Source organism: Polypterus senegalus, chromosome 11 (genome assembly GCF_016835505.1).
Source record: "Polypterus senegalus isolate Bchr_013 chromosome 11, ASM1683550v1, whole genome shotgun sequence".
Taxonomy (NCBI): Eukaryota; Metazoa; Chordata; class Cladistia; order Polypteriformes; family Polypteridae; genus Polypterus; species Polypterus senegalus.
In genome coordinates, this window is record NC_053164.1 from 65,303,608 (window position 1) to 65,317,494 (window position 13,887).

The window sequence follows — 13,887 nt, forward strand, 5'->3', positions numbered from 1 at the left end:
CAAGCACCACTGTGAGCCTGTCTGCTGCATAGAGCCGACTGGAGGAAAAGTGTGTCTGTCAGACCCCGACACAAAGCCAGCGCCCCAGCTTTCAACTCTGCACTCAACAGTTTTCTTGTTTCATCACAGCGATTTTAGTAAAGCTTATTCACTTTCCACCCCAGCTTCCAGCAGCTCACAAAGGTAAAGTTAATGCTGTGAGATGCATCCTTTTTTCCAAGCTTTTAAAAAGTGTGTTGCTGCCCCTGCCTGTACCAATAGCAGCAGCAATGATGCTGCTGCTGGTACATCAGAGACAGCAGCTAGCATGTCTGCTCCTGTGGCATCAACAGGCACTGCTTCTCCTGTACCTCTGCCAACAATTGCTGCCCCAAAGCAACCCGCTCAGCTACCCAGTGAATTAAATGGCAATACACCATCCCAGCCAATACTGGGTAGTTACCCCAAACATGTATTTGGTGATACAACATTAAGATCGTTCAATCCTGCCTGATACCGCACACGACCATGGCTGGAGTACTCTGTTGAGCGGGACGCATGCTTCTGTTTACCCTGTCGGAAATATGGCAGCACTGTTAATAGGAGGGATGTAGTTTTTACCTTAACTGGTTTTAACAACTGTAGAGCAGCACTTGATCGAGACAAGGGGCTACAGAGGCATGTGTCCAGCCACAAACATGTGCATGCATCAACCATCTGGACTGAGCATTAAAGCAGAGAGGCCACAGGGGGGACTGTGGATTCAATGCTGGTTGGTAAAACACAACTTGAAAAAACCATTACTATGTCAAGAGTATTGGTAGTGCTATAAGGTTTCTCTGTGTAAATGAGTTAGGGATCTGTGGGACTGCAGAAACCTTGAGACATGATGCAGCAGGTAATGATGATGACATTGCTTCAGGTATTTTTGTAAAACTGATGGAATATACCTTAGAGAAGGATGAGAGGCTAGCAAGCATTCCTAAGGGTATCCCAATAAATGCAAAATACACATCAAAGGATATTTAAGATGAAATTATCCAAACACTGGCTGACATGGTGCTTGGAGAGGTCAGGAAAAAAGTTGACAGTGCTGATTCTGCAGGGTTTTGCCTCAAAAGTGATGGGACCAGGGAAAGGTGCAATGTGGAAAATTTGTCTGTGATAATACGGCTTTTCAGAAATTCGATGCCAGAGAAGCATCTTATTGGGTTGTTTGACTTGTAACAACTTGATGCAGAGTACATCACCTCTGAGATGCTGTTACACCTTTGTGATGCTGGCTACGGTGCTAACAGTATAATTAGCTAGTGTTATGATGGTGCTTCTGTGATGAGTGGGGCTAGAGGTGGTGTACAAGCTGTGCTCCAAAAGAGGCTTGACAGATATGTCCCATACATCCACTGCTACAACCACCAACTGCACTTAGTGGTTGTGCATGCCATGCAGAGTGAGCCGTGTGCAAAAGATTTTTTAGCCTATCTAGTTCACTTTACAACTTTTTCACCACCACTATGTGCTCAATTAACATGATGCACCTTGTCTAAAAAGGCTGCTTGAGATCAGATGGGCAAGCCACTATTGAGTTGACAAGTTACACTGTGGACAATCAAGAACAAATCCTTAGTATCCTATCTGAGATAACAGAGGATGATGATGCTGCAGTTGACCTGTGCACCGAGGCATCAGGCCTGCTATGCCAAATTAAGAGGCATCACTTCTTTGAGATTGGAAAGTTCCTAGTGCGGGTGCTTGGTGTCTTGAAACCAGCAAATGCTATTCTACAGTCTCAGTCAGTTGATGTGTGCAGTGCTTCCGAGGTTGTTAGTGCAGCACTGGACTCCTTAAAAAACATCAGTGAGGATGACTGTTGGAGAGTGTCACTTCCTGCTAAGGATGAGTCACATCCAACAAAGAGAAGGAGAACAATGAGCAAACACCTTGGTCAAAGTGTTGTGCTCTCAACTTTGGGCCATACAGACTCTGGTGACCCTACCATTTACCCCCCATCAGTCTTTGAAAAGATCCCTGGTCAACATCCTTGACAGGGCCATTTCAGAAATGGAAACTAGATTTTCACAGAAGAATACTGACTTGATGAGAGACATATCTAGTCTTGCACCCAAATCTAGCACTTTTCTAGACCCCACCCTGTTGCACCCTCTGGCTGTGATGGCTGGCACTGTAGCAGATGTTGTAAGACTGAAAAAAGTTCTTGTGGCAAAACAGATGCTGCTCAAAAAATGTTCAAAGGAAACAGAACTGTCCACTGTGTGTAAACTCCTGCAGGAGTACAAGGAAGCCTTTCCTGAGCTGTAAAAATTGTATGTAACAACCCTGGTAATTGGTGTGTCTTAGGCATCGTCTGAGAGTTCCTTCTCCACTTTGTCACGGGTCCTAACCCCCTATCATCGCAACATGTTTCATAAAAGAAAGAGGAATTTGGTGATCTTAGCTGTGAGAAGTCCATAACAAATAATTTGGATATGGATGAATTTGTAACAGTTTTTGTAAAGGGAAACAGGAGAGTGTTGTTGTAGAGTGGATTGAGGAGAAAGGAGAGTGGAGCTGTTGGGTTCAAATATATTTGATATAGGACATCCAATTAAGGTAAATGTCATGTTTTTAGTTATTATAATCGGATGAGGAATATTTTATTTTATTTTTTGTTGTTTTATTTTTCAGTTTTCCTCCTAAGGGATTGCCACCTTATCGTGGTCAGGGGGTTTGCATGCCTCAGTGAACCTAAGAGCTACACCAGCAGAAACTTAGCCTACAGGTGGGACACCCAAGTTGGACAGGTCTTAGGGTAGCGGCCTAACAAAGTGCAATCCAATTACATGACAAAAACAGTTATTCCCAGCACCCCCAATCCCACCACCACCCCACCCCTTTCCCGCCTCCGGCGCCACCATGTGCCCCCTTCACATTTCTGTCTGCCCCCTCATATATGCCTGTCTAGAACCGGCCCAGATGTCTTGAAAGTAGGACTTAACAAGTTTTGTGATGGTCTCTTGTATTCTAAAAAAGGATGACCAGATAAAACTGTGAGAAACCAATGTGAAAGCATTTGCAAGGTCCAATAAATGACATGGAGATCTTGCTTCTCTCTTTTGGCCAACTGAATATGATGCCAAATCATGCTTGTATGCTTGAGGTATACAGAAAACCCTGGGTTCCATCATTTTGGACTGCTTTGTCAACAAAGTTGTTTCTCTCCAGATATTTGGTCATTCTCTGAGTTGAAATGCTAAATAATATCGTACCCTTGGCTGATGTCTGTAAATACCTTCTTCTTCAGAATTAGAACTCTTCCAACTCTATGCCATGCTTTTGGTATGATTCCCGTAGTAATAATAATAATAATATCATTTATTTATATAGCACCTTTCTCCTAAGCCAATCTCATTTGCTTCCACAGAAAGCGTAGAACATCATGTGCACTTTTGTACACTTTACATGGGATTCCCTTTGGTCCTGGGGCTGATGCTGCTCTCGCCAGCCTAACTGCTGGTATTAATTGGGTGCTCTGGCTGTTCATTGGTGGAATGTCTGTTGGGGCTGTTGTCCTTTCATACCTTCTTTGTTCAGTGTACATTTTTTACAGATGGTTCTGCAATTCCAGCTCTGACATTTCTTGGTTTCCTCCCTTCTGCTGGCTGAATAGTGATTTTGTAAACTTAAGGAAGTATGTATAACAGATATGAAAACAATAGTTATTGGTTTAAAAATATAAAATCAAAAAGAATAAAATTCCCTTACATCGGTAATAGAAAAAAAAGGAGAACAGAAGTTCTGAAGTTAAGGGTGGAGAGAACTGGCTCCCACATGTAGTGGAAAATCTTTCTGTAACAATTTTTGTCTATTAAGCTTGTTAGTTATATTACCTTTTCTCTGTTGTAAGCAGGATGAGTTCATTTTAGTGTGATTGGCTTCAAAGTTGCTGCAGACTTGGAATGAAATATCATTATATATATACTAATAATATACTAAATATTTTCTTCTGCATTCATACTCTATAAAGCCTTTGTCTAATAAAGACATAACCTGATTTGTAATATGAGTACCCTTGTATTGATGTGCTCCAATGATATCTTTGGTTTAAATAAATTTCTTATACTTATATATTGCTGTCAGAAGAACCTGTAATGTAAGATGAACCTCGGTCAAGAGATTTTCCAATCAAACATCCCACAGAGAACAGCTCACAGCATAAGAAAGAAGTGTGGAAAACTGAGTAAAACCAACAAGCTGCATTACAGAGAAAACAATGGATGAAACAATACATTATTTTAAATATAGTAATATATATCTAACTGTCCTGCATGAAGTTAGTTGTGAATAGTAGAACTGGAGAAGCTGTTAATGAGGGATGCAAAGAGTTTAATAAAGATAAAATTAAAATGAAAGCTTCCAAACTGAAGGATTAGCAAGGCTGGGCACTCATGAGAAGCCTCTGCTTGGTCTGAGAGAAAAAGATATGGACGAGAGAGAAGAGAAGTCCAGGAAGAGAACCTGAGGGGATAAAGGGATACTGGAGGAAAGAATGGTCAAGAGGGATCTGGTCTCATACGGGCTGAGGGCAGTAATAGGACGGTAGTCCATGAACAAGTGAAGAAAAGTGCTAGGAAGGTGAAGAGGGCAGAGATGGTAAAAACAGTCTTGGCTTTAAATCATAAGATGGCATCTCCAGGGGTTAAGATAAAATCTTAACCAAATTTTAAATTGCATTTGCAGGTGATCAGGATTTTTGGAAAAATTTCTGTTGTTTTGAAAAGTGGTGTTCCACCACAACATGTGACATGTGGAAAGGTCAATCAGACAACTAGATATGAAAGTCAGAGGTCTGAGAAAAGGTTGCGAAATAAAAACACTGGTTTGGAACTTAGAGAAACGTAGGCCTTAGAACAATAAACTCACCCTTTGCACTGTTGTCTCCATTACAGCAGTCTAAAATGAATTACATAAACATAATTTAGTTTTTCATAATATTTTGAAGAGTTTACTGTACTAAAAAGAGTCAGTGATTTCAAATATATAAAACAAAACAGCCCCAAGTGCTGAGGTAACATAAATAAATAAATAGAAAATGTATATATGGTGTAACCTTCAGTTGCATTCTTTGACTTAATTATCACATTTTGTTCATTTCAAAATAGTTTTATAACAATAAATCTAATTCATAATAACTGTGAAAATTGAATATAATTGCATGTCTTACTAGAGTATATAAAATACATGTTTTCAAATAGGATTTTAAAATATAGTGTAGTTAAAATACAAGCCCAAATAGGTCTGATTTGGATGAAATGGTTTTAAAAGACAATAGATTCCAATAATTGCATCGATTCATTTACTACACTGCTCACAAAAATTAAAGGAACACTTTTTTTATTGGGCCTGGCATGAAATCAATTAAACCTGTCTGATAATTTTCTGGTTGGTTAAGCAGCTGAGGTCATTTGTTAATCACTTTCAGCTATATTGGTGTTCATGGACTTAACGACAGGTGCACTAAAGTGGCAACAATTAGAAAACCCTCAAAACAGGACTGGTTTTACATGTGGAGGTCATTTCAAGTTTCTCCCTCTTGATCTTTTTTGGCTGGTTTTCCACTCGTGCTAGTTTTGGCTTGAGTAATCATCTCTACTGGCAGTATGAGGCGATTCCTTAACCCTACAGAAGTTGCACAGGTTGTCCAACTTCTCCAGGATGGCACATCCACACGTGCTGCAGCAAGAAGGTTTAATGTGTCTCCCAGCACAATCTCCAGAACATGGAGGAGATTTCAGGAGACTGGCTGTTATTCTCGGAGAGCTGGACAGGGCCGTAGAAGGTCCTCAACCCATCAGCAGGACCGATACCTGCTCCTTTGTGCAAGGCGGAACAGGCTGAGCACTGCTCGTGCCCTACAGAATGACCTCCAGAGGGACAGTGGTGTGAATGTCTCTACCCAAACAATCAGGAACAGACTTCATGAAAATGGCCTGAGGGCCTGATGTCCTGTAGTTGGCCCTGTGCTCACTGCCCAGCACCATGGAGCTCGACTGGCATTTGCTCAAGAACGCCAGAATTGGCAAGTCCGCCACTGGCGCCCTGTACTTTTTACAGACGAGAGCAGGTTCACCCTGAGCAGCTGTGATAGACGTGAAAGAGTCTGGAGAAGACAAGGAGAACGATATGCTGCCTGCAACGTCGTTCAACATGACAGGTTTGGTGGTGGGTCAGTGATGGTCTGGGATGGCATATCCATGGAGGGACGCAGACATCTACTGCGTAGGAAATGGTGCTCTGACTGCCATAAGGTATCGAGATGAAATCCTTGAACCCATTGTCAGACCCTACGCTGGTGCAGTAGGTCCTGGTTTCCTCCTAATGCACGACAATGCCCGGCCTCATGTGGCAAGAGTATGCAGGCAGTACCTGGAGGATGAAGGAATTGAAACAATTGAATGGCCTTCACGATCCCCTGACTTAAACCCAATAGAACATCTGTGGGACATTATGTTTCGGTCCATTAGGCGCCGCCATGTTGCTCCTCAGACTGTACAACAGCTCAGGGATGCCCTCATACAGATCTGGGAGGGAATGCCACAAGACACCATCCGTCATCTCATTAGGAGCATGCCCCGACGTTGTCAAGCATGCATACAAGCTCGTGGGGGCCACACAAGATACTGAAAAGCATTTTGAGTAGCAGAAATTAAGTTTTGAAAAAATGGACTAGCCTGCCACATCTTCATTTCACTCTGATTTTAGGGTGTCTACACAATTGAGCCCTCTGTAGGCAGAAAACTTTTATTTCCATTAAAAGACTTGGCATCCTTTTGTTCCTAAGACATTGCCCTGTCGTTATTTGTATAGATATCCAACTTCATATTGAGATCTGATGTATCTAATGTGTTTTTTTAAAGTGTTCCTTTAATTTTTGTGAGCAGTATATTATCAGATAATGCTTGTGGTGGGTTTACAGCTAATTGTCCTCCAAATTTCTTAAAAGGAATACTCCATCCAAATTATGTTTTGTATCAGTTACTTACTCCGTGTTGTTTGTATTAATTTTTTTTTTTTTTATGGAGAATGAAAATACTACATTTCTTGATAACATAGGTTTCGGGTGGAGACCAATGCTGAACAAACACAAAACAATATCAGGATGTTCATGTAAAATTTCTAAGTTTACTTGCGCTGCATTCTGGGCATGTCAGATATCCAGTTCTATGATTACAAAATTCCAAACACATGCATTTTTGCTAAAATATTGTTATATTAACCATCTCTGAAAAATCTCTTGCTGGGGAGCATGTTCAAACAAGAATGATCTTTTGAACTGTAGAGGCACCGATGCAGTGTGCAAATGACATAGCAGTTAGTTGGTTTTTCGTGCAACATAAACACTAAGTACTACACACTATGCATAACATGTCACCCACACACGGCGTGGGAGCTCTTTTCCCCTTCCATTCTTTTCTACATAAGTTAATTTTTTTTTAAAGCATTTTTACTTTTACAGTAATGGAGATCTTATAATTTACTCAGTACAATTTTAAGCAGCAGGAGAAGTGAGCTGCTCCTACAGAGGTTTGCACAAGTACCTACTTCTATGGGAAGTGCCAGGTACAAGTGGCTGCAGTGTGTACAATTTAGCCAGCATTTCACTGTTTTGACATCAGGAGTGGCTGTCAAATTAGTAAAACAGGAAAATACACAACATTTAAAAGTTAGGAATAACGTTCCTAAAGGTAAATTTCAAACCAAAATTAACATGTAATTGGAGTCAGACAGAATGGTTCTTTGAATTAGGATAGATGAGTTTTAAAATTTGCCAATGCTTTTCTATGTGAGTTTTTGAATTTTCAAATATTTTCTCCATTCAGAATATCTCAATGAAAATGTAACTGTCCTAACACATTTCCTTTAGAACAAGTGTGCCAATTTTCAAGAAAAGAGGTCACTGTTATTTCTACTAGACAGCCATGACAATGGCAGCAGGTGCTTTTCACATTAAATGAGAGAGCAGTTATGGAGTTAAAGGGAGAACTGGGTTACACAGCATAGACAAGATAAAAAGAGATAAAAGAGTGAAAAGGAGAAACCACTTTATGGAGTAACCCCCAGCCATTCCTTTAATAACTGTACACAGGTTTGGATAGTAGAACTGGAGAAATTCTTTATCCCGGATGTGAAGAGTTCAAGAAGGCCAAGATTATAAAATGAAGTCTTCCAAACTGATGGAGTTGCATGTCACTTCTTTCCATTAACATACTGTGGATTTTATGGTGATATTTGACACTCCTGGTTTAAAGATGTATATCCTGTTCATATTTCAAATGTAACCCATTATACTGGATTATGTCCTACAGGGTATCTACAAACCTCACATATCTTTGTATAAATGCCCCCAAAATATAAATGACATAAAAGTAAACTTTATCAATCCTCCTGCACAATTCAAGTCAGCAACATCCTAAAAATTTAGTTACCATCCTCACAACATGCAAAAGAAAGCAGTCAAAGCTCACAGATGTATGGGGTCATCTCATGGGAATGGAGCAAAGAGGAACAGCAATGTAAAAGCCTAGGACAGTGAATGCAGACAGCTCTATCAGTGCTACAAAGAACAAAAGACATTGAATCGGTTCTTCTAATGAATGTGTTAAGTTTAGAAGACAGAGTAGGTGCCTGAAGAGAACATAAACAAGAAACAGAAACATCCAACTAATATCTCAGTCAGCTACTTTGAAAACTGTTTTAAAATACTTGTGTGTGTTCCTTAATAGGCTTAAAAAATATAATGAACTTACGGCCTTTTCCGTTGTTTTTAACACAGTTGCCTCCTGAAACATCTAAAATAAAAAAATATCAAATTATTTTCTCATAATATTTTTTTGATTCCATTCCACTCTACATATCACTAAATGAGTGAGAATGAGAGTTGAGATATTAGATATACAGCATTGTGAAGGCAGCATTACAATAAAAGTTTTCTTATAGGTTTATATTAGAAGGAAGAGTTTACTGTACTAAGTAGGAGAGAGCTTAGTTGTTCCCCACTATTTCATTCTTTTGCATACCTCTTTGTAAATGTTATTAAACATTCATATTGATCACATGAATGGGATGATGACTGACCATGCTAAGATGTTAAGTAAGTACAACAGAAAGGTGAGATTTCTGCTCATCATTAAACAATGTTTCTGAGAAAGGTGCATGATGGGGCTGAAATATAGAATCCTGATCCAGAACTGAGAAATTGACAGTAGCAGGATATCTACGGTAAGTACAGTAAGGGATAGAACTATTAAATCTAGTACTTGTTAAGGAATCCTAGCACAGGGTGACCCTTCAAATTTGAAGAATGGAATCACAGATCCACACAAGTAGAATGTCTCCAATCATGTGCTGCCAAATCTAGAAATGAAAATAAATAAACGGGTAACAGTAAGGGTATTCAATGCATGTCCAGGAACAGTATTGTGAATTATTTGTAAAGGTGATCAAAGCCTTGTTGTCCTTTCCCTTTGGTTTCTGAAATACAAATTTCTGGAATTGTGTGTTACAAATTGTATTCAGGCTTACTATAGCAGCAGTCTTAACTACTGCCTCATGCATTTCTGGCTCAACACTTTTATCCATCACTTTATTGTTATGTAAAGTTGTGTAAATATTTCCTTTCATTTTCAATTCTGCTCATTCATTTCTGGGTGGTGAGGATCTACAGATTATTCATTTCAAAACAAGTCAAGGGTAAAAAGAAAAATAGGATGCCTACCATTGCAGTATTACTCTAGGTATTATTAAGTATGTGTTTTATATTCTTATTTAACATTTATCTAAGTATTAATTCATGGGATTTCTGAAATTAGAAAGATAACTACACCACTGAAGGTAAACTAAATGACCTTCCAGGAGTATGTTGGGAAAATTCTTTTTGGAAGCAATATATAAGACATATTTATATAAACTGCAGTTATTCTGAGATAAAATATCTTTATGCCTGCTAGTCTCTTGTTTTGCAACCATCAGGGCACAAGTAGACTTATTTGTCATTGCTTTTTTATTCTTTGCTGGTCAGTTTTCAAAACGGGGACACACAGATTAATGCAACATTGTATATGTTATGGATTTTATTGACATATTTAACAGACCTAATCACAGTAAGTATGACATATTTACTTTAAAATAGGTAATTAATTCAATAATATCTGTTCAATAGCCTCACCACCACCCCAGTCTTATTCTTAAATTTAATTTTCAAGGCACAATTTAATGCTGATTTAAACAGAAGCATGCTCTATTTCCACAGGCAGTTTTCATTGTCTTTCAAATTGCAAATACTTATTATATGTTATTACCTGCTACAAACAAATTAAGTCATCTTTTAGTAACGTGATGCTTGCAATAATGTCATTTAAGTTAATGAAGAAACAAGCTACATAGAGCTAAGTAAGAAAGCAGTCAGGGGAATATAAAAATGCAGCATGACATTTACACACTAGGATCTGGGCTCCTCATTACTGACTGATAATAAAATGATGAGATGAGAGGTTTGTACTAAAAAGAAACAAATCTCTATTCAGATATTCTCTATGATGGTCCTGAAGGGCAAATATATTGTATATAGTCAAGTGCGTTTGGTAGACAGTGCATTTACCCACTGGAGTAGGGATTGGCGCTGCCCTCTAACTCTTTCTCCTCTTCCTGCAGAACAACCAAGAAATCCACAACCTAACAACCTCAACATCACTTCCGGTTACAACCCTAAAAATCCCGCCTCCTTCTGTTGTCACGTCTGAGGCCTCATATATAAACGGTGCGTACGCACAGAAATGTTGCGTAAGAACTTTTCCACCTTCAAATCAAGATGTATAAAAACTTCACTTGGCGTAAAACCACGTACTTTTCACGGTACCTCATGCCTTGTCGTACGCAAGTTCTCCGCTCGGTTTTGCAAACTGGCGGCAACCAGCGTCAAAGCAATGGTACTGTTCTTGTGTGATTACTCATTATTTTCATGACGCGGCTTTATAAATACACAGAAACTAACCGCATATTGTTTATTAGTGTAATGCATCTGATTGTAATTAATTCGTAACAATATAATGGTCCAGGGAACAGCCATAGTATTCCAAATACCATAACTGCTTTAGCGTTGTTACTCTCACTTCTTCTTCTTCTTCTTCTTCTTCTTCTTCTTCTTCTTCCAGCTCCTCCCGTTAGGAGTTGCCACAGCGGATCATCTTTTTCCATATTGCTCTCACTGCACAACTCAGAGTATTTATATCACTGTATCTGAGTGTGAATCACAGCAGCAGCTGATCGGAAAGAGAATTATCGGTATACGGCATTAAGGACACGCTGTCTCTGCCACTGCAAAATGTTTTAAAGCCTTTCCTGTACAGACCTCGCGGTTCAGAAACAGTTTCATCCCAAGAACTTTAAATGCACTCAATCAATTGCTCCTTGTAGAACGGTTTGTACTTATAAGTACAATCACCCCACTGTAAACTTGCACTACAGTTATAATATCTCACAACCTGGGCCACTTTATAAAGCGTATTTACATATGATGACGATATCATTTTTAGGGTGAAATGCAGCAAAATATGTTTGTTAAATTATACACATAAAACTTTAACTTCATTTAAATAATCTATATTCTTCACTGGGAGTGTCGTGAAGGATAGAATAATTAAACATGTACTACGAAGATATTTCAATGTTCTTTAAACATTTTGAAGAATCAACGCTAAGCTTACAGATGGCTTAACGTCTATTACAGAGCTGATTGTGTGGCGATCGGTTACTTGGGGAAAGAAAAGCAAGGACTCTTGGGGCGGCCAAGCCAATATATATTGAATATAAAACAGAAAGAGAAAATAACAACACAGCTAAAAACGCAGCGACAAATTTCGACAAAAGATAAATGCTTGTCATGAGCATGAGGCTCATGAAACCCATGTTTAATAATGTGCTTTAGCTCCTATCATCATGAAAATGACATCACGTATACATCTCAGTATTTTAGTTATTCAGAGAGCTGTAATATCACAAATGTAATGGACTCTGTGTCCAGTTGGAGGAAGAGAGCCAGTTTAAGAAGCAAGTAGTGATTCACACACATAGATCACATACGAGTAGAAGATCAAATACAAAACAAAGCATTTAACGTGCTACTTTAATTACGATGTGATTTGAGAAACTGGTTAATTAAACGATTTTAAGATGAAGTTTATAATGTTCTACTAAATGACAAAATAAACTACGTGATTAAAGTGGAAATGTCGAGATTGAAGTTGACATTTCGTGCTTTTTCCCCACCGTGTGCCTTTTTTCTCTGTACCCTAATAAGCTTTCACATGACACTAAGACAGTGGGCTTACAACTCTTCTTTTCACGGCAACTTTGATATGTGACTTCTTTTTTATTTCCGGCACTGTGCGATTTTGTGAATGTGAGCTTTCAAGTTTCTCCAACACGCTATGTCACTCGATCAACTTCATTTTGTTGATTATACCACGGCTTATTTGAACAAATAGTATGTTTTTCCTTTGCCTCCACTTGGTATTCGCTGAAATTCTTATATTTTCCCCGTGCTTTTCCCATTGTCTTTTCACAGAAGGCTGCGCTTAAGGGCGATTTATATTGATTTGCATATTCATATAGGCGTAATTCTGGGAGGATTTGGGGCGTTACAAAATGCGCGTGCACGAGCGTTAGTTTTCACGCTGATCGGGATTTATGTAATGAAAGAACGTGGAAGTTGGAGTACACACAGATTCCTGCATCTGGATTTTTCTGTACGTAAGCACATTTCGGCTTTTGTGCTTACGCCATGTTATAGTGCGAGTTCTACACATGGCATTATACATGAGGCCCCTGGTTCCAGAATGCCATTTGCTTATGACATAATTTCCCTTCTGCTGACTTTAAATACGGCCTCCATTTTTGTTATTACCAGTTCTGTTTGTAAAGAAGTCTGTAAAGATCTCAATTTAATTTCATCTGCTCTACAGTATATGGGGTGGACCCCCAAACTTTTGAGGGTGTTTTGTGTTTATTTTACAAGAAATATATATCTATATCTAAATATATGTAAGAGCCCATCTTAGAAAGTTAAAGCTTTGAGTTAAGCACATATTAGTATTTGCTTAATTTGAACAGAATATAAATTTCTTTCATAGACATAGACAATGGTATAGTCTTTTCACCCTGTAAGTTAGTATAAGATAGACCCTTCTTGCTATAACTAAGATACATTATGTTCATTGAATCAGTTGTTATTTAGAACAGGTCCCAGTACACAGGGACTTAAAGGACCTATTTTCAAGTTAAAAAAATGGGACAGGCATACAGTTTTCTGACCATTTTGAAATGGTTCAGAAATGTTTTGAAGTGATTTATAACAATTTGAAATGTAACAAGATTTAAGCTTTGAACAGAACTTTTCTTAACAAGAACTTTTCTTTTTTTTTTTGTTAATTTTCTTTTTTTCATGTGTGAACTGTTTTACTTTGAATTTTAATTAAAACCTTTAAAAATTAAGATATTTTGTCTGTGGAATCATTTCAGAACATCATGCTTTTGTTGAATTCCATTTTTTTATGCTAGAACTGTTGAATTTTGGTAATTTTGGGAAAATGCAACTACAATATATATATAAATATATATATATGCATGTATATCTATATATAAACTGCTAACAATAATGAAACCTCAAACAAAAAATAAAAAAAACCCAAACAAGAATGTAAATGCAAAAAAATGAAAGCCTAAGCAAAAAATGACAGTGTAAATAAAGAAAAATGAAAGTGAAAAAAACCCAATTGTAAATAGAAATGAAAGCACAAAAAAGATGGGGAAGTTGTTGGTTTAGTAGCAAGAAATGCCAAGAAGGCATTTCTTTAG

At 38.3% G+C, this 13,887-nt stretch overlaps 1 protein-coding gene across 2 annotated transcripts in view; it reads right to left on the reverse strand.

Moving 5' to 3' along the window:
* LOC120539113 (lithostathine-1-beta-like) overlaps positions 1 to 13,887 on the reverse strand; it is a 75,907-nt gene that overhangs the window by 48,512 nt on the left and 13,508 nt on the right. For both annotated transcript variants that reach the window (XM_039768882.1, XM_039768884.1), the window contains exons 4-5: positions 8,784 to 8,825; positions 4,900 to 4,929 (exon numbers count right to left, since the gene is read on the reverse strand). In XM_039768882.1, coding sequence (XP_039624816.1) covers positions 4,900 to 4,929; positions 8,784 to 8,825 — 72 coding nt within the window. The remainder of the gene's footprint in view (positions 1 to 4,899; positions 4,930 to 8,783; positions 8,826 to 13,887) is intronic.